This window comes from Trichomonas vaginalis, chromosome III (genome assembly GCF_026262505.1).
Source record: "Trichomonas vaginalis G3 chromosome III, whole genome shotgun sequence".
NCBI classification, from domain to species: domain Eukaryota; phylum Parabasalia; order Trichomonadida; family Trichomonadidae; genus Trichomonas; species Trichomonas vaginalis.
This window is the reverse complement of record NC_067205.1, coordinates 9,746,128-9,767,675: the sequence shown is the minus strand read 5'-3', so window position 1 is coordinate 9,767,675 and position 21,548 is coordinate 9,746,128. Positions and strand designations below refer to the sequence as shown.

The window sequence follows — 21,548 nt, the reverse complement described above, 5'->3', positions numbered from 1 at the left end:
AATCAAAAAATAGGAATAAATATATTTACTTTTTGAATGTTTGGTTCTAAATGTGATATGAGGTTTGTGAACAGTGTGATTTATGGGATTACATTTGGCCATACTAATTTTTGAGATAATTTTCGTGCGTTGAATCTATATTATGACTCAGAACTTCTGTATTGATGATGCTATTCGACTCCTATTAATAAGGAAATTACTTGGATAATGAAATTTATAAAAGGAAAAGCCAACAGTAAAGGGAAAACAATGTTATTGCACGTAAATAAGATGATCGAATCTATAATCCATATTTGTTTGGCCGCTAAGATTTTTGAAATTTTGCAAATTACCTCAGACTATTTCAGAGGATTGAGTGGCAACTCAATCCTCTGAAATAGTCTGTGGTAATTTTTAGTCTCTACACTATTTCAATATAAGCTCCATTTTTAAACAGTTTTTAAAAATCGAGCATTGAAAAGTGTGATGAGACTAATAATTTTGTTTTATATGACTGAAATTTGGATAAAAAGAAGAAGTGCGGTACGTCAGAGTGAAAGTGTTTGACGAGTTTCCGTTTGATCATCAATTTGAGAAGAAAAATTTTGCAAATTACCTCAGACTTTTCAGAGGATTGAGTGGCAACTCAATCCTCTGAAATAGTCTGTGGTAATTTTTAGTCTCTACACTATTTCAATATAAGCTCCATTTTTAAACAGTTTTTAAAAATCGAGCATTGAAAAGTGTGATGAGACTTTTATATTAGCCAAAAATTGAGAGGTATGAGGCAATTTTTGTAAGGATGACGTCAAAAAAATAATATTTTATTTTGAGCATTAAATTAATAAAAATGGCTTGCGTATTGTTTTTTGCCAACCCATAACTATACTGAATGACACAGACCTTTGAAAAATGTCACTTTTGTAAAATCTGATGTAGTCAACAAAAAGTCTTCAAAATCAGAAAAATAGAAAGTCTAATATGTATACTACAAACTTCCATCAAAATTACGGCATGAAGGACAATCACAAAATAAAAAAGTGATTTTTTTTTATACAAAAAAAAATAAAATGAGCGAAATTGTCGAACAACTTAAGCAAGTGATCGGATTCATTAGGAGTGGCGCTAGTAATGAATCCGTTAATGCTGCTACTGAGTGGTTGTTGCAATTTTATCAAGAGCCAACTTCGGTTTCAACAATTATTAACATTTACACTGATTTTTCAGAAGCAATATATCGACAATTTCTTGTAATTGCTTTGAAGCAATGTGTCAGTAACTCCTGGGACCTTTTTGATGATCAATCGAAGTCAGATATAATCGCGAGTCTTTTAACGATGTATAAATCAGAATCTGATTACAATAATAGGCAAAACATCTTGCATATTATTCAACTTAAGATGGATGCTGTTTATTATCCAGTATTTATTCCTTTCATCCAAAGTTTGGCAGAATCAGGTGAAAACAGCGATTTGGAACTTATCCTTTGTCTCTGTCCACTTGTCGATGTGTCTCAAATGGAACAGGAAAACGCTGAAGAAACTACGAATTTTTTACTGACTATGCTCGACCGTGGCTTCAATTCTGAGGACATTTTAACTCGATATTCAGCTTTATTTTACTTATACTTACCTAGCTGCAACACAGATCTCATTTTAGACAAAATTCCTGAATATTGGGCTTCTGCTTTACAAATATTTCAACCATTCTACGAACAACAAACACTATTCAAGCGTGTAGCAAATACGTTTAATTTCGCAATAAATTGCCAAAAATTTTCAGTTGATATTTTACCACTTTTAGAATTATGTTTAACGCTTGTACATAAGCCAGAGAACGATTCATACTTATTACTCGAGTTTGCTACCCTCATAGAGTCAATGTGCCAACAATATACGTCAGTTGTTGTTGAATCAGGTTATGTGAACAATATTTTCGAAGTTTTCATGTTGATCAGCATCAAACTATTCGAACCAGATGATCCTTTGAGTATTACACAAGCCAACTTCTTTGAAAAAACTTTCCAAGTTTTATGCCAGTACCAAGAACTCCTAGAATACCTTTATTCATTGTTCCAACAGCTTGAATCTAATACGGCTAATCATTTTATTATCGTACGGTCTTTGGCTTCGATGTTTTACTGTTCAAGAGAATTTTTCTTGGATAAACTTGGAGATATCGCAGATGTTCTTGCAGGAGGTATGCAATCAGATTCTCTACTTCTTGTTGAAGGTTCTGTAAGCGCTGTGGATACTTTTATTGAAAACTTTTATATCGATATCGGAGATTTAGAAGAACCTTTAGTTAGTGAAGTATTAGCTGCAGCTAAGAATGCCTTAACTGTTGACGTAGTTACGGCTTTCGCAAACATTTTGGATAAAATTAATCAGTCAGATTTTATTTTTGACACGGCATTTGAATTCTTAGTAGAAATAATATCGAATTCAGAACCTGTACTTCAACAAGCTGCTCTTAGTTGTATGAATATGCTCGTAAGATCTTCAACAATGAAAATTTCAACTCATTTAGAGACTTTTATGCAGTTAATGATCGAAATTATTAATTCTACGAGCGATACAGCAGATATACTCAAACCAATTTGCGTAGAATGCATTCATAGCGCAGCAAATAACGTTGGATCAGAATTTGATAACTACGCATCGATTTTCCTCAACTATATTGTTGAGAACCTTTCAAATGAGAGCCAAGGACTTGCTTTAACATGTTTCCAGGCTCTAGAACTTATGGCAATTAAAAAACCTGATCTTTTCATGGAAGTTGTCGACCAAATCATGTCAAAAGTGTTAGCACTAGCTGCAACAGACCCAAGTAAAGAGTATGAAAGGGCAATGCTCTTTGCTGCGACTGAAGATGACATAACAGCTGTAGAATCTCAATATACAGCTCTATTTAAGCAGACAGAAATCGCGCTTAGGCTTATAGCGATACTCTCGAATATGTCGCCAGACTTAACTAAGATGTTTTTAACTCATACTTTGCAATGCGCAACAATTCAATCGCAAAGTCGTAATTCTGATTGTAAATGTGCGTCCGCCTTCGCTGTCTCATGCATTGCAGACGCTTTAGCAGATCCAATGACGAAACCTCCCGAAACAATTACAACTCAAATGGGAAATATCATTCTCGCGGTTATTCCAGACGCCGATGATTGTCCTGAGAGTAAAGAAGCATCCGATGGCTTCTCAACAGCTGCCCACATGATCGATGTTTTAGAATACCAAACTTTTGGTTCATTGACTCGAAATTTAATCGTCAATGCATTGAATTATATAAATGCATTTATTTCATCAGACGATCGTCAATTAGTATCGAAATGTGGACAGACATTATATTCTATGCAGTTATTTTTGTCTATGGTCGCTGCAAGTGCTGGAGAAATGGCTTTTACTGTATTACAAGATTTTATGCCGATATGCAACAATCTTTTGACATCTAATGAGCCATCTCTCAAGAGTTTCGCTTTATCTTTCTTCGCGTCCATTGTTTCGAGCTGTTCCGAGTCACTTGACGAAGGATTTAAACAAGAATTGCTCAAAACATCAATGGGAATAGCAGAAGAATGCGAGGAAGCTGACGCATTTGTATTAATACACCAGATAGGACGTGCTGAACCACAATTAATTGAAAATGTCTCTGATGATTTGTATAAATTGTGTATTGAGAAGCTGACGATGGAAGGATCGAATGCAGACAGGTATTACAGGATGAGAGATAATTGTCTGATTGCGTTTGGAATGCTTGTGATGAATATTTGCCCAGATAAATATGATATAGAAGAATTTATGTTGCCATCTTTGAGTGCAATGCCATTAGTTAAGGATTTCGAGTACATTACAGAGCAAATTGACTATTTCATCTGGTTGTACTCCAAAGCAGACATTTCTTACAAAGAAAGTTTCTTCCAAATTTTAGTTGTCGTGTTTGCTTTGCCAAAACACGTTTTCGACAACATGAAAATACCTCCTCTGTACATAGAGAAGCTTTTGGCAGTACTACGCGAGCTTATGGAGCTTTATCCGAACAGAGATGAGTTGATTTCAACTTATCTCGAAGGTGACGAAGAGAAAATAGCTTTCTTTAATGCAGCTATGAATTCTCAAGAGTAATTTTATAGATAATGTCGGTTTATTGTTATTTTTTTATACGAAAATAAAATCTTATGTAATTTTTATTATATTTCTATTGCTTTCTTTTCTGATTAGTATATTGACATTGAAATATGCATACATTTGTATAGTATAATGCTTATTTGCAAATTTTTTAATTAATTTTGATCAAAAATATTTTTTTGAATTGAAAATTTATGCTGATATATATATAGAAATTAGTGCAGCGCAATCATTTAATCACTACATACTGTTGTACCAATTTAGATCAACTGTTGTGATTTTTAAATCATGAATTGTCACATTCAATTTAAATTTAAAAGAATAAAGTATTCAATAATTCAAATTTTGGGGATATTTCTTTTCCCCTTGGCAAGGGATGCCATTATTAGTTATTGGATTGGCTTGTATTCGTTCAATTAATTATTTCAAACTACTTTCATAAGCAAATGTTTACAAATGGAAATTTGTAAATGATTCATGATGATTTTCTTTTTATTTCTTATTTACAAAGATATTCCGCAAAGTTGCTATACAAATGGCGAGAAAGAACTTAACAAAGTTCAAGATCCATGGCCAGATCTCTTGATATCAGCTCAATGCGAAATCATACAAAACAGATGCTTTTATGAACTTAAAACTTTGAATTCATTTTCCTTTCATGATAATCCTAACTTAACAACAATTGGATCATATAGTTTTTATAATTGCGAGAATCTAACTATTGTTAATTTATCATCATGTAATAAACTTTAAAAAATATCTGATTCTGCATTTCGCAATTGCAATAAAGTTTCTGAAATACTTTTGCCAAGAGGGCTTCTTGAGATACAATATGAAGCTTTTGAAAGTAATTGTTTAGTGACAAATGTCACTATTCCAGGATCTGTTGAAATATTAGGAAGTAGTGCATTTAGAAGCTGCGGTAAACTAGAAAATGTAATTTTTGAAGATGGATCAAATTTAACTTCATTAGAATCTGGAGTATTTACTTATACTCATATTACTTCTTTTCAAATTCCATAAAAAATCAGTAAAGTTAATGGTTATGCATTTTACAATCCGTATGTCACCTTAACAAATCTTATAATTCACACTAATAATAAAGATTTAATAGTTGAGAATAACAATTTTGTTTTTTCTGCAAATAAAAATATTTTATTCTTTATTTGTAAAAAATCTTCTAAAATTCCTGATTATGTCACAGCTTTTGGAGATTTATTATTCTATCACTCTAATCTCAAATCAATAACATTTTCACGTTCTCTCACTACAATTGGACGATTTTGCTTTAGTTCTACAAATCTTATCTCGATTTCAATTCCAGATAATGTAAAAAGGATAGAAGAATCTGCATTCAGTATTTGTGATAATTTAATAAATGTATCTTTTTTAGGAACATTAGATTACATTGGTCATGGTTTGTTTAGCTCTTGTACAAAACTAGAACATATTATTTTCCCTAATTCATCAATGACTATTGATGCCCAAGACTTCGTTACAGATAATTCTCCGAAAATAAAGATGTTTTTTACTAATAAAACAATATTTTCCTCCGTATTTGCAATTCATAGAAATACACATGTTTCAATTTCATATATAAATGGATCAGATCTTATTATTACTCCGAAGTTATATATAATGAATTCGAATCAAACTGAATTATATGAGTATTGGGGAGTTTCCGCCTCGTATCATCTGTTTACAATCCCGAAAACAGTAACTACAATCAAAGAACGAGCTTTTGAAAATTCAAATGTTTCTAAGCTGGATTTTGAAGCAGATTCACAATTAATTTCAATTGAAAATTATGCATTCAGAAATTGTTCAAAATTATATTCATTGGACTTTTCTTCTGCTGGTTTGAGATATATAGGAATTGAGTCATTTAAAGAATGTATTAAACTGAGTTCAGTGAATTTTATTTCAAAATTGTTAGTTATTATGAATAATGCATTTGAAAATTGCATCAAGCTTCAATCTGTCAACAATTTAAATAATATCCCTGATAGTTGTTTTTGTGGATGTACTAATTTGAGAAGTGTAAATATATTAGAAAATTCTAGATTAATTGGTTATAAATCATTTGAGAATTGTTATTCATTAGAGAGTATAAATATTCCGTCATTTATTGAGACAATATCAGAATATTCATTCCTAAACTGCATAAAACTTAATTCAATCAATTTTACAGAAAGAAATAATTTAGTAAAAATATCAAACAATTCATTTTCAGGATGTAATTCACTTCAAAAAATAAGTAATTTCGATTCAGATAGATGTAAATGTATTGATAATACTATATATTATAAAAATAAAACTGGTGAATATCTCATTTTTCATCTTAATAGATCATTAGATAAAACTCTTATTATCAATTGCAGTGTTATCTGCAGTTACTCATTCAATGAATGCAATAACATATATAATATCACTATCCTTCCAAGCAGTGTTTCATTGATAGAAAAATATTCATTCAACAACTGTTTAAATCTTCAACACATTAACTTCCCTCTTTCAGTCCAAAATGTTGAATCTCATTCATTTGTTGAATGTCGTTCAATTCGGTGTCCTCTTATTATTGAGAACACGAAACTCGACTTCCTAAGAATGATCATATATTCTGGAATTCCTCGAAATCTTATTGTTTCATGTAAGATTTATCATGATACTCGCGATTTTGAAACACCTTACATATATGATATTGCATCTACAACATTAATACTGACATCGTTTTGTAAATAAAAAACTTTTTTTTAATTATATTCATATCAGCAAAAATAATCATCTGAAAATGCCCAAATATGCAGCTTTCATATAAGGCTGAAAATTTGTGTGAAAAACCTGAACAAGTTTTATAAGGAAACTAGAAAAATAGTGCTAAATATCCGAATGCTTTGTTCGATTTTAAATCTGAAATTAGCAGTCATGTTGTAAAGTTGAATGGCATTTGCAGTGTCTTTTTCCTTGTTATTTCTGATTTTAAATGTTCGCTATTGAAGGGTTCTATTAGAATGATCCGTTGTTGAATCTGAGTTTTGGAATTAAGAAATGAATCCACATTAATCAGCTGAAATAAAAGAAATTATAAAACTAAACAATTTATTTAAATCTATTTGATGAGATTTGGCCATCTTTCGATAATTTCTGACAAAATTTTCGCAATTTCATCAGAGTGAGAAGTAGATTCAACAATTCTTGGTGCTATATCGTGCATCACAGACTCTATTTGCTTGTCAATCTGTCGGCAACTCGCTAGAGTTGATCTAATTGCAATTAATGACAATTTCAAGTCCTCTTTCAGACAAAATCTCGCAACACACAAAATATCAAGCGAAATCTCAGCGTTGTTCAGCATTTTGAAGTTGTTAAGAAGCTGCAAACATTCCAAAGAGCATTCCCCTTTCGTGCCAACCTCTTTAACCATGCCTTTTACCCCTTTTGATCTGATCATTTCGCACATTCTCGCGTGAGCATTCTGTTTCCTGGAAATTGTAGCTAAAAACTCAGCTCTAGACGATCTAAATTGTTTGTAGATCTCTTTGACCTTCTTAGGATTGCCTTGGTCGTAAATATACGGATCGAGTTTCTTCTTTTTCTTCCTTTTCTTGGTTTTCTTCTCTTCGGTGAGTTCTGATTCGATAACACGGAATGTTTTCGAGTCAAAAATCGAAATTGAAGGATATAATTTTCCGCCACAAATAGTTTCAACGCATTCATCAAATAAATTGGCGTCAATCAATCCATCATTTGGAGTCATGAAGTGATCAACTGTTGTAATAGAAGCTGTAGAAAAAATTGAAATTGCAGCTTCAGAAAACGCTGCAAAAGTACTTCCATTGAGGGAAAATTTAATGGTAGTAGGTGTAGAATGTCCTACAAGGTAGGATGTAAAGATTTCGTCTGAATATAAGTTGTATACGTGAATACTTCGATCTTGAGCGCAAGAAATTAAAATTTGCTCCTCTGGATGGAAATCAATGCATGTAATAGGAGCAACATTGTCTACAAAAACGCCAATTTTGACTCCGCTGAGGATGTCAAAGAAATGGATTTGAGAATCCATTCCAGCGACTGCTAATATGCGTCCTTGTGGGCAAAACTTTATAGTATTTATTTGTGCTTTAGTAATAAAGTATTGTTGGATTGGCATCTGATATTCTGTTGAAAATATTTTAATTTTGCCATTGATATCTCCAACAGCAACGTAATTTGATGAAGTAGGATGTATTGCGATTGCTGTAATCCTTGAATCATCCGGTGACCAGCTCATTATTGTTTTAGATTCTTCTAAGTCTAAAATTGTAACATATCCTTCTTGAGTTCCGAGTGCAATTTGATCTTCTTGGAAATTAAATGTCAGTGCTGTTATGTTTGAGTTAAAAGGACCATACTGTTGAATAGGATTTTTCTCATAAACAGACCAAAGATATAAAATTCGATCTGGAGATGCTGTTGCATATACTTTTCCGGATCTGTGGCCCAAACATGCTAAATTGATTTCTTTAGTATAGACCTCCTGCCCGAAAATGTAGATGCGGGGAGGCATCTCTAGAGAAATAGTTGGCTTTGCTTTCAACAGTTTAACTTTATATATGATATTGTTTCGATTAATAATATTTTGCAGGGGATTCTAAGCAAAATCGATTTTGAAAAAGATATCTTATGCATTTCCCATGGTATTAATAATATAACTTGATAATAAATCTGATTTCGTTTAATAATAAAATAATAAAAATAGAAAATATTGAACATTCAAAGTAATCAAATGAAAAATCGTTGTGAATCCCTGGAGATAATCATTAATCAGGGTTGCAATTATAAAAGTAAATAAGATATCCATAATAGAGTTAAAACTAATGAATAAATTTTCGAAAACATTTTAAATTATCATCCAAATTTCATTTGGTCTAAGTATTTGAATTATATTAGTGATTTTGATATGGAATACAAACTAATTTTGATTTGGATAATTGAGGATAAAACATAAAAAGTGAGCTTTTTATGAAAAACATGACACGTGTAAAGATTCTAAACAACAAAGAATATCAAAATCTCAAAAATGCGAAAATTAAATAATGCATATTATTCTATGTTTATTAATCGATATTATTTTTAGGAAATATACTGTTGGAGAAAAAGATGGAAATTTGGACGATTAATGATGGAGTTGACTATCCACCTCTGTACATTGAGATCCCCGTTTGTCAAGCTATTCATTGGTTAAGTTATCCAGTTCTAAACTCTTTAATTTCTTTAACTGTAAAAAGGATAAAACGAAATAAGTTAAATTAAAGTCCGAGGATAGAATATTTACAGTAAAATAAAAACAAGTTGTGATATAAAATCTACAAATATGCTTAAACGAAGTCTTCGAATTGCCAATCGTTGATCTCTGGTTCATAGAAGCAGTCCATAAGTGGCTCAACTTCAATTGGTGGCATTGGTAATTCGTTCTGTACAGACTGTACTGCGATAGCGACTTCCTTTTGAACTGGCTCTTCAGCATGTGGAACTTGTGGTGGGGAAGAAAGTTCGAGAACTTGTTGTGGGTAGTTTCTAACTGACCACTTACGTAATTCTGATGAATTTTCGTTAAGGAATGGGAAGAATCTTGTCATGGCGTTTGTTGTTTCGGCTCTAGAAATGTTTGATGAGAAGCCAATCTTTTGGAGTGAGCCATTGATTGAGGATTTGCATTTTCCGAGTAATGTTTTGAGCTGATGAGTGTTGATGGCGATGCCTTCGTTCAACCAGCAGATGCCACAAACAAGGGATCTAAGCTTGTCATTGGCATCACCGCGGATGGCGAACATCTTAATGGCATCCATTGCTTCATTGAATGTGGAGATTCTCTTGTTGCGTTGGTTCTTGCTAGCTGTTGTAGCAATGGAGTATCTGAGGCAGTTGTACTGATACTTGTCTGCGTCTGACATCATCCAGTAGAACATTGGAACAGTGTTTGTATTAAACATTGTTGATTGTGATTTTCAAACTTTGGACCACATGCCGTATCAATTATTGAGAGCCCTCACAATATCTCTCTGAATCAAGACCTGATGACCTATCAAATTAATTGAGAGGAATTGAGAAGCGGTATGTATGGGAGGGTAATTTGAAGGGTAAAAATTTATCCATGGATGATATCCCTAAATAGATCCACAATGCAAAATATAGTATTATCATATCAATTAAGCATGATTCAGCGGAAAGAATTAGAGAAATAGCATGGAGAATGATTGGATTCTTCTCAAAAATTAGATTTTGGGGGTTTAATTCAAAACAAAGTTTTTCCAAATTTTGGAATCTAACTTCACTCATAATAATAAAAATGAATATGCATGACCTAGTTTGCCTCAATTTTTGAGTAATTTACAAAAACATCGTTTTAACAAGTCTTCAATAAATGAAGATATATACTATAAATATGATACGCATTTTGATTATTCTATTTTTGGCTTGAAATATTGCCAACGTTATAATGTTTATTTTACAAAAACGATGAGTTCTCAATTTAATGACTTTATGTCACGGGTCTCTCACAAAAATATAATGATTCAGAACTTATTGCAAAAGTTTAACCTATACTATATATCTAATATATATCAATATTTTGCAATTATTTCGTATTTTCTAATTTTAATTCAATTTCCAGTAGGTAGACCTATTTCAGGAATTTCATATCTTACATATTACTGAATCCAAATATCACAAAAAATACTTGGACCACGCGTCGATTCAAAAATAGATATACGAAATCTTTTCAGAGCTAATTAGGTCATTGTTGATTTTACTATTAACAATAAGCAGAGCATTAATTATATGATTCATTTTCATCAATTCTGAAAAAAATAATTGAATGATCTCTCGAAATTAATTTACTTCGAACTCAAAAAATTGATATTTAACAATTTTACGTTTCGGATGACAATGTCACTTAGTGTTGAGTTACCAATAGCTATTTAAATTCCAATTTCATTGGGTTAACAATTTCAAATTGAAACAAATCATCATTCCAAGATTACACTTTAATTTTCTGCACACGATTCAAAATAAAGATCGATCCACCCTATTTCCATGAGAAAAGAAACTTTTTCACTTCTGACAGATTTGACTTTTTTTGATTAACCCGGAAATTCCAATGAATTGTTTTATACTATCAGTATTCAAATGCATTTTTATCATTTATAGCTTTAACCTTCGATTAATAATGATTTCAATCTTAAAAAATACAAGATTCCCGCGTACTATCTGAATATTTAGAAATAACAATTTATTTAGTGCTTATATAAGATATAGCTAGAATCCCTAATTTTTTATCCAACTTGGATAAATCAACTATCTGGAGTTCAAATGGATGGAGAAATAATTCAACATTCGAGGATTTAGTATGTACAATAGTTACATTAGGCAAAAAATAAAGTTTGCATGTCTAAATCTCTAGCAATCTGTTTCTTTGAAAATCATCGACAAAAAATATAATGTCAAGGTTGTGCAAGTTAATATTTTAAACGACTTACATAAACCAATATATATTATCTACATAATTAATGAAAAAATAATAATTTCAATGTTGAATTTTGAAAAAAAAAGAAAAAAAGAATTCTGATGCTTTAAAATGAATATTAAATAGTGTGTTGAATATGATTTATGGAATAAAAATTAATGATGGTTGGGTTTCGTTACGAAATGGATGTAAATTATAAAAAAAAAGCAATGGATACTGAATAAATTCAATCAAGCCTTCCAATACAGATACGATTTTGATGAACATTTAGGAGAAGCTTGTAAAAAATTCCGAGATTTTCCGATATCAATTATTAATTTAAAAATTTAACGGCATTCGTGAAGCGCCGTTGGCCCAATTGGATAAGGCGACTGCCTACGGAGCAGTAGAGTCCAGGTTCAAGTCCTGGACGGCGCGATTTTTTTCATCTTAAATCAATCCCTAATTCGAATCAGGATGAATCATGTTTTGATGAACAAACCTAGTGCCATTTCTTTTTAAATCTCTCATTTTTCCTATTCTATGTAAATGGCTGTTATCCTCATAATATAATACGATGAATGAAGACACTCATATTAATAAATCATTGAAGCAAGTATTTACCATTAAACTTATTATATAATTATCATATTAAAGTTTATTAACAGATTAAATATTCACAATCCTATAAAATTAAATTATTGATTATCGAAAAAGGAATGTATTACGAAAACATAGGAGTAATTCAGAAGTATATAAATTAATATTAGTTTAGACAGATTTAGCTTCTTATGTTTCATTATATATTTTGGGATTTGCTCATTTTTTAAAGACAAAATTCCAAAAAAATTCGAAAATCCAATTTATCAAATGAATAAATGAAGGAATGAAGTTCGTTTTTTGATTTTCGAAATTTTTTTGGAATTCACGAAATCGACATGGGCACTTAGGGCGAGGCAGAAATGAAGATTCTTTAAAGTTCAAACGAGAATTTAGAATCAAATTTCTATATTCTTTAATTATATAAAAAAAATAGTCATGCTGTCTCCTTAAACAAAAATCGATACGACATGTCACTTAGACTTTTATGGATTAGACCCTAGTTGATACCATTTTTAAAATTTAAATTTTATTTTATCAAACTCACATTGTATGAATGATTAACACGTTTTACTCTACATTGCAACAATAACCCCAAAATATTTAGCCTTAAGATCGAATCTACAGTCCAAATTATTTGTTATCTTTGATTTACCGATATTATTCCTTGTTTCTTAAAAACATTTTTCGATTTTACAGGCATGATATCTGTAGAATTTCTTCATTTCAGTTACATAATCCAGATATATCAACAAATATTTATAAAGTCGAAAAGGTACTTCACATAACTTTTTCTTAAGCTACATAGTATCGCTTTTGTGCTTTGATGATTTTTAACATATAAGTTATATCTATTGAATACTTTAAGCTAAATTAATATTAATATATTGTACTTCGCAACATTTCCAATATTTCTGTAAGTGGGAAATGATACATCTGACATTTTTCATTATTTCTAGAAATATCTAAAGAATAAATTCGAATAATTCATGTTTCTATATCTAGATGATGGAATAAATGAAAACGCTTATAGATAAACGACAACCATCTACTTTTTTTATCAAAACATCGGCAAAAAATTTCTTTACAATAGCCATAAACATATTTTTATTTTGACTTGTTGTGACTTGCAAATATTTATTTTAGGCGATACGAAATCCTGAGGGGCTATGATAAAATCAAAAGTGACGCTTTTTTTGGAAAATTGCGAGTAAATAAAAAATGTTTGATTTGCTCAATCAAAGAAACATATATGATAAGTTAAATCAACTCCTAGCATCGGGTAATTGCACACTCCCCGAGTTCGTGCATGCTCCACAAGTTACTAAAGCGATTTTAACGCATCAAGGAGGAATTATTAGTTACGTCGAGCAAAACTTTAATGAGTTAGTAGTTGCAGCTCTAAATACAGATCAGAAGCTCACTCCTGAAGAGCAGCATCTTTATGATCTCGTTCTCCGAGCTTACGCTGAACGTACTGCTGCTCAAACAATGAAAAACAAGGAGTTTATAAATCACATTTTATCTCTTGCTTCTGATGTCAATACTCCACGTACGACACTTCTTTGCATAGCAGAAATCTTTGCTTCGATCTTTAAGAACCAGAGCGATCAAACCATCTACTCTCTTACAGAATACGAGAACTTCTTCGAAAGCCTCTTACCAAACATCGATTATACACCAATATTTGATATCCTCCGATCGTTATCTGCCATTTCTTCCCGTGCAATGACGTATTACCTCGATAAAATTAATATGCCTCAAACTCTCTTCGATAAATTAGTTGAAACACAAAATTACCGTATCGGAATTATACTTGCAAATGTCTGCAGCGCTGCAAATCACAAAAGTCATTCAATTATCAACTTTTGCAACGAAAAAACGCTCGATAAAATATTGACCATGGCAGTAGAGTCCGAGGACGTTACATTTTCGTGCTCTTGCCTTAAAGTTTTGTTCTCATTACTTTTACAGATCGAATTTGTCGATGCTTCTTTCGATGACGACGACGAGCCACAGCAAAATCCTCTTGTCGCATTGGAGAAGTTTTTCATCGATAATTTCGAGAGATTCATCAAATTCGTTATGGATGATCGAGAGTTTACAGCAAACAAAGGACTTGCATCCCAAATTATAGTACGACTTATACCTTTCATGGAACAGCCTCCAGAAATCTGTGACGAGTTGATTATTAAATTATTTAATATGACAATTGCAAATCCAACCAAATCAATGATACATAACGCCTTGCTTTCCATTTTTGAAGCCCTTAAGCTTTCGGATTACAAATTTGATAACTTCGAAAAAACTTGCGATGCAAAGATTACGATTGCTAAGCTCTTTAGACAAAGGCACTTCTCCCTTGCAAACTATTGGGCCCAGCTCCATCGAATTGCCGATGCATTGAATTCAAATGATGAATCCGATAAGACATTGGAGTCAACGGAGACTGATGTATCCGGCGAGGGATCAAATTACTCTGACTCAGATAATGATAACTCAAGTATAAACGATCCATATCCTACGCGCGTAACAGGAATTCCTCAAGAACAAGAAAACGTTTACAGCGAATCAAGCTCAGATAGCGACGATGAGGACAAAAAGAATGATAAAGTCGAGGAAGTTAAGGAAATCCATTTATCCGGTTCCGATGATGAAAAGAAATCTGACGAAGAGAAACCAGAAACTAACGAAAAAGAAGACAAAGATGAGGAAGAAGAAGACGAAGGCTCAGATTCTTCAAGCGATTCAACAGAAGCGATTTCATTTATTAAACCACCGCCAATTCCTGTTATTCCTCTTACAATTGACGTAACTCCAGCTCCAAAGAAAGATAGTTCTGATGAAGAAGAGGAAGAAGAACGTCCTAGACAAAGAAGTCCGAGATCTCCAGTCGGAAAGACCATTAACCTTCCACCTCCACCTAACAAGCCATTTGTATTCGGTCCGCCACCACCAGTTCCTGTAATTCCAACAGGACCAATTTATGAATCTAAGAAACTCCCTCCAAGACCAACATCTCCACCACCACCAACAGAAGAAGAACTTGCTGACCCTTGGGGAACGTTTATTAGGGGACAGTTCAAACAAATGAGCGATATCATGATTGAAGATTACGGAGGAAAGGTTCCAGGAGGAGATTCCGACTTATTCTTCGATCTTGGTACATCAGATGACGATGACTTCTAATTTATTAGCGATAATATGTTTTTTTCTGTTGTTATTTGTCTTTCTTTTATTTAACATAACCAATACTACATTTGTTCGTTTAAATATCGAATATGTGAATAAAATATAAATGAGTTTTATGTTTATCTTTCTTTTAATTTTCAATGAAAAATAGTAGTAGTATATGAAGGGTTGTGTGACTTTTTTTGTTACATCTATATATAGACGATGCATTAAAATATATTTATTTATAAATCATTAAAAAATTAACATTAATTTTAAAATAATTTATTTTTTTATCTTTTATAAAAGAAGCTATATATAGATGATGTCAGATATTCCGCGATTAATTAAACATTGTTTAAATCCTGAATGGGTTAAACTTCAATTTAAAAATGAAGATTGTGAATTATTAAATGAATATGAAAGCCAAAATAAGCTAATGAGGTATAAATATAATGATAAAGAATATTTAATTTCATGGAATCAATGGAGTCATAATCAAAGACCTCATAAACGAGAAGAAGAAATTGAAAATAATGAAATGGAAATCATTGATGACATTAAAGAGGATGGAATTCCTAAATTTTGTAGAAAAACCTTTAGAACTAAGTTAGGAGCATATAAACGTAGAGTATTAAATCCTGAATACATAAAACATTTATTTAAAAAGGAAGACTGTGAATTATTAAACGTTAATGAATATGAAAATGCTAAATCAAAACTGAGATATAAATATATTGGAAGTGATGAAAGGTGTAAAGATAAAGATAAAGTTTATTCAGTTTCATATAATAACTGGCACACGTTAGGGATAAGAAAACATTTAGGAGATTATGGGAAATGTTCTGAATTCTTTAAATCTAGTATATACGAGAGAGTAAAAGAAATTAGAAATAATTATTTTCATGAATAAAAAATAAACTTTAAAAATTCATGTCTTACGAAAAATTAAAACTTAGTTATGTTTATTATTTTATTTTTTTTTATTTTGTATGAAATGAGCGTCAAAACTAACGATGTTAAAAAATTGGGATTCACAAACGAGGAAATAAAGGATATATTAGAGGAGTTGTGTTATGAAGTTGATAAATATTATTTAAGAAATTGTAAAAAATTCGCGGAGTTATTAAATGATTTAGATTATGATGGAAAAATGAATAAAGATGATGTTATAAATTTCTTATATCCCACATCTGAAGAAGAAAAACCTAAAGAACCTGATGTTTTCCCTGAATATTATGAAGAACGGATTAAAGATGATGAATATGATGAAATTGAAAGACTGGAAAAAATAAGAGATGAAATAGATGAAAAAATTAAGGAATTAAGAGAAGTTGAAAAATATAAAGAAAATGAAGTAGAGGGTTTAATGAATATCCCAGCTTCAGAATCAGAAGTTCAGAAATCTCATAAAGAAAGATATAAAAATTATGTCTCAGAATCAACACAAAATTTATTAGATGGTGAAATAGACGAAACACTTTCGGAAGAAGGTACTAAATTTATTCGTAAACATAAGTTACAATTTATTGATAATGAAAAATACCCCTGTATCCTACTTTCACCACCTTTAGATTCCGAAAAATTCAAAAAAGCTCTTAAAAACGTGACATATGCAACTAATACGATTAAGAAAGAAGATCATGATATTTACACAAATTATTATTTAAATAAATGCACGGGTGTTGATAAAGTTTTTGATTTATTAGATAAAATATCAAAAGAAACCATTGGAACCTATAAAATTTTGTGTGATTGTGGTTTCATTATTGAAGATACCAATAATGTTTCATATGAAAGAACAGCACCGAAGGAAGACGAAGTGGAAAGGTCTATACCATTCGTTATTAAGAACATAAAAGATATGAAAACTTATAAACATTATATTTATTCATTTATTTCAGAAAAAATGGAAGCAACCCATAAAACATCTTCTCATCATTTTATAGCTATTCATACATTCCTTTTCAAAGTTGTGAAATTAAATAAGACGGGAATTAGATTTAATGTATCAGGGTACGCATTCTTGAGTAAATTAAAATGTATTCGTCACGTCGCAGATGATAAAAATTTATGTGTTCTTAATTCATTTTATGGGCTTTAAAAAATAAACTTTATTTTTTATTTTTTTTAATTTTTATTCTTAAATAAATGAACAAAAACGGAACAGCTAAAATGAATGATAATCAAATTAGAGCAGAAGGTAGAAGGTTATTTAAACGCTTCTATAACATTCCTGATGGTGTTAATCCTAAAACTCGTAGAAGCTATTTAAATGAAGCAATAGATGCATATGATGGGTTTGACATTTCATCAGAAAGTGAGAGATTAGCGAGAATGTTAAATGTTAATATTGATTTCTATTATTGTGATCCTCAACCAGAAGACGTGGACATAAATAAGGTAGACTTTCCATTAGTGGAATCAATAATGATAGATCCAGAATTTGAAACAGTAAATATTTTATTAACACAGAGTCCATGTGGAAAACTTCACGCTGACAGAATAACAAACGTTGAAGCACTCACCGGCTATAAAGTTTGTCCATATTGTAAAGAAGAAGTTTATTCTATCCGTGATGATCCAGAAAGGAAAAACCAAAGAAGATTTTTAAAGCATTGTGAGAAATGTAAAGAAAATAATGGAAGATTAATTCAAGACGTTCAATTGCAAAAGACACAGCAACCATATGCACCACATATTACGAAACAGAAGATATATCAGTGGTTATTAGCTCACAATTTGCAGAAATATTATAAACCGACAAGATATTATATTACTTTTGACTTTGAAACATTAGAGACTAAAGAAGAATTACAACTTTCTGAGTGTGCAACTTTGAATGCTTACTTAAAACCATTCATGGTATCATCAACGGTTAAATTAAATGATAAAACATATACGAGGAATTTTTGCTTAACTTCGAGTGATTCTTTTATTTCTGACTGGATTGAATTTTTATTTTCAACCTGTTCATTAGTTGCTAAATCAAATATTGAACAATATGAAGAATTATTGAAGCCGCAAACGGCGGGGACTTTGTCTCATACATTAAATGAAAAACAGAAGGAAGCATTTAAAGAACTTCTAGATGAGGAATTCAATAAAGTGATTATCATAGGTTTTAATTCGGGAAAGTTTGATTTAAATTTAATTCTTCGTGATTTAAACACTGCAAAATGGAAAATAAAATCAATGCTGGGTTCTTCTTCTCAATTTAAGCAAGTCATTGTAAAGAAAACAAACGTTCCATATGAATTGAGATTTATTGACATCAGAAATTATATAGCGGGTGGAACATTAGACCAATTCACTCAAGATTTCGGAAATAATAAAACACGTGTTAAATCCTTTTTCCCTTATCAATTCATCACGTGGGAGAATTACGAAGAAGAATTATATAAAGTGGAACCATTCACTCAAGATTCATTTTATTCAGCATTAACTCAAGAAACAATATCAGATAGTGATTATCAAATATATCTCAATGATGCTAAAAACTTTAAGAATAGATTAGAATATTTTATTCATTATTGCAATAAAGATGTTGAAATTATGATAGAACCAATTGATAAAATTATTGAAGAAACATTTGTTTATAAAATTGACATGCTTCATAATCTTTCTTTATCATCGAATGCTTCAATGATTCGTTACGCTTTAGCATATAAAGACTTTAATCCTAATGAAAAATATCCTGAGGAAGAGATAGAATCAAGTTTTGAATTAACGAAAAAGTATTGGAAATATAAAATTGAATCATATAAGAAACAAGATGAAAAAGCAGAAAGGGATACTAAAAATAATGTTTCAATGGATGATTTTCAATACTATCACGATTTAATCCTTTCATCTAAATGCAAAATGTGTGGTAAAGCGTTTACATATGCAAATAAACCAACATTGGATAGAATCGATAATGAAAAACCACATACCAAAGAAAATTGTCAGTTAATGTGTTGTTATTGCAATGTCGTAAAATCAAATAAAAATGAAGATGTTCAACGTTTAAGAATCAATTTAAGAAATTATGCATTAAAAATAATTTACCAATGACTTTAGATTCAGTTGAAGCTTATCACATTCTCCGTAATGGAATTACTGGTGGTTTATCAAATGTTCAACATAGAGTAAATCTTAAAGGAATCACACGCATTAATAAACTTTCATATAATCCAGAAACTAAAACTGTATCAAATGAGGACACCACCAACATTATGACTCATTTCGTTGGTGTTGATTTTAATTCATTATATCCTTCATCATTTTCATCTAATCCTCATGATTTCATTCAATATACTGACCATAAAATGTATATGCCGGGAAGATTGAATGGTGTTATCATTTGTGATACAGCAACAAAGAAAGCAAAAGCACTGGGAATTATTAGAAAGAAAAATACTTTATTCGTGGCTGAAGTAAAGGGTCACATTGATGAAAAATACATTAATGATTACATAAACTTTTTACCGATAATAAGAAACTTAGATATTATCACAGATGAAAAAACAATTGGCAGTTTTATGTATAATTACATGAAATCAAACAATCTACCAGTTGACCAGAAACAGAGGAAATTAACTCAGTTAGCATCAACACACAACCAATATCAACCATTTTCTTCTTATTATCTATGGTATCTAATAGACAGATTTCATTTTATCATTGATGACATTCAATCAATTTTAACATTTACTAAAAACACCTGTTTTAATGAATTTGCGAACGAATTTATGAACGAAAGACAAAAGGCTGAATTAGAAGGAAATAAAGGAAAAAGTTTATTTTGCAAGATTTCGCTTAATGGATCATATGGTTACGATGCAATGAATACACAAAATTACGCAAAGACTAAAATAATGAATGCACAGAAGGCACGCGTTGCATGTATGTCAAATAAGTTTAAAAACATAAGAGAAATAGGTGAGGATACATATCAAGTGATGCTTAAAGATAGATTTTATAGATGTGATACATGTTTACAAGAGGCATTCTTCACTTTAGATAACGCAAAATACTGGTATTTGGTTTTCATTTATGATTTTATGTATAAATGCTTGAATGTTAATCGTTTTCATTTCATTGAAGGTGATACTGATTCATCTTATTGGGCAATCGTTGGCGACCCAAATCTTCCTAACACTCAAGCATTTCAAGCAATTGTTACTGATAAACAATTTTATGATAAAAACATTTTCAAATTCGCACCATTTGATTTCTTCTGTTTTGATGAGAAATTTAAACCTAAATTAAAGAATAAAGCTGAAGAAGAAGCACATGAGAAGAAGTTATTGGGTTTAGCAATTGAGAAACAAGGTGATAACATGGTTGCTTTATGTCCTAAGTGTTATACATCATTCAACGGTTCAATTGATGGAAGTGATTTTAAAAAGATTGCACAAAAAATGAAAGGTGTTAGTTTACGACAAAATAAACAATTAACACCTAAAAATTATTTGGATATAATACATGATAAATTGATATTTGATGGTCAGAATATTAATTTACAACTTAAAAACGGGTCAATGACTCGCTTAACAATTGGTAAGACTGCATTAACAGGAGCACACACTAAGGCTGTATGTTGTGAAAATGGATGTTGTATGCCATTTATTTAATACAATTTAAAATTTTATTTTTAATAAAATGCCACAGAAGAGACAAAAGGAACCGTAAATAATGGTTTTGATACTATGATTCAAAGAGGCGGGCACCCTTAAAACACTTATTTTATTTTTATATAAATGAATAGCGTAGATTTAAAAAATTTAATTTATGATTTAGTACTTAATCAAAATTTTCTTACTTATTATGAATTAAAATCGTATCTCCAAAAACATGATAACAATATAACGGGTGATGATATGGATTATTATTATCCATATTATAAACATGAAGTTTTGAAATATCATGATAAAATAATTTCTAAAATTAAAGACAAAATTAAAAATAATGAATATTCAAAGGGAAAAACTAAATCACAACTTAAACAGTTGAAAGATTTCAAAAATAAAGTATTAACAGAAGAAGATATTGATGAATTATATAAATTATATAATCCTGAGCCGCAAAAGCCGAAAGAGAAAGTAGCAAATGTTCAACAGCTAAAGGTGCAAAACACCCAGGTCCTTCAGACCATAAATGAAGCACAAGCTTTAATTTATGATTCATTAGTTAAACCATAT

General features: G+C 30.8%; 7 protein-coding genes and 1 non-coding gene across 8 annotated transcripts, besides 1 other annotated feature; 6 read left to right on the top strand and 2 right to left on the bottom strand.

Moving 5' to 3' along the window:
• Positions 1-1,049: 1,049 nt before the first annotated feature.
• TVAGG3_0673270 (armadillo (ARM) repeat-containing protein family) lies at positions 1,050-4,124 on the top strand (the record flags this gene model as incomplete). Its single annotated transcript, XM_001327162.1, has 1 exon — positions 1,050-4,106. One exon carries the CDS (start codon positions 1,050-1,052, stop codon positions 4,104-4,106), a length of 3,057 nt encoding a protein of 1,018 aa, XP_001327197.1.
• Positions 4,125-5,579: 1,455 nt separating this feature from the next.
• Positions 5,580-6,851, top strand: TVAGG3_0673260 (amphoterin-induced protein family; the record flags this gene model as incomplete). The annotated part of the gene is made up of 1 exon (XM_001327163.1): positions 5,580-6,851. One exon carries the CDS (start codon positions 5,580-5,582, stop codon positions 6,849-6,851), a length of 1,272 nt encoding a protein of 423 aa, XP_001327198.1.
• Positions 6,852-7,145: 294 nt separating this feature from the next.
• Positions 7,146-8,806, bottom strand: TVAGG3_0673250 (microtubule severing; the record flags this gene model as incomplete). Its single annotated transcript, XM_001327164.1, has 1 exon — positions 7,219-8,655. One exon carries the CDS (start codon positions 8,653-8,655, stop codon positions 7,219-7,221), a length of 1,437 nt encoding a protein of 478 aa, XP_001327199.1.
• A 68-nt stretch (positions 8,807-8,874) lies between these two features.
• TVAGG3_0673240 (transcription-initiator DNA-binding domain ibd family) lies at positions 8,875-10,482 on the bottom strand (the record flags this gene model as incomplete). The annotated part of the gene is made up of 1 exon (XM_001327165.1): positions 9,467-10,081. One exon carries the CDS (start codon positions 10,079-10,081, stop codon positions 9,467-9,469), a length of 615 nt encoding a protein of 204 aa, XP_001327200.1.
• Positions 10,483-11,956: 1,474 nt separating this feature from the next.
• Positions 11,957-12,030, top strand: TVAGG3_0673230. The gene has a single exon. It is a non-coding gene; the product is annotated as a tRNA-Arg (tRNA).
• Positions 12,031-13,389: 1,359 nt separating this feature from the next.
• Positions 13,390-15,495, top strand: TVAGG3_0673220 (uncharacterized protein; the record flags this gene model as incomplete). The annotated part of the gene is made up of 1 exon (XM_001327166.2): positions 13,414-15,381. The coding sequence occupies one exon, from the start codon at positions 13,414-13,416 to the stop codon at positions 15,379-15,381; it is 1,968 nt and encodes a 655-aa protein (XP_001327201.1).
• Positions 15,496-16,286: 791 nt separating this feature from the next.
• Positions 16,287-16,787: a mobile genetic element.
• Positions 16,788-17,514: 727 nt separating this feature from the next.
• On the top strand, positions 17,515-17,977 carry TVAGG3_0673200 (uncharacterized protein; the record flags this gene model as incomplete). The annotated part of the gene is made up of 1 exon (XM_051242473.1): positions 17,515-17,977. A coding segment is annotated over one exon (463 nt), but the record flags the coding sequence as incomplete, so codon positions are not given.
• A 1,438-nt stretch (positions 17,978-19,415) lies between these two features.
• TVAGG3_0673190 (DNA/RNA polymerases family) lies at positions 19,416-20,981 on the top strand (the record flags this gene model as incomplete). The annotated part of the gene is made up of 1 exon (XM_051242472.1): positions 19,416-20,981. One exon carries the CDS (start codon positions 19,416-19,418, stop codon positions 20,979-20,981), a length of 1,566 nt encoding a protein of 521 aa, XP_051089059.1.
• Between the last annotated feature and the right edge of the window lie 567 nt (positions 20,982-21,548).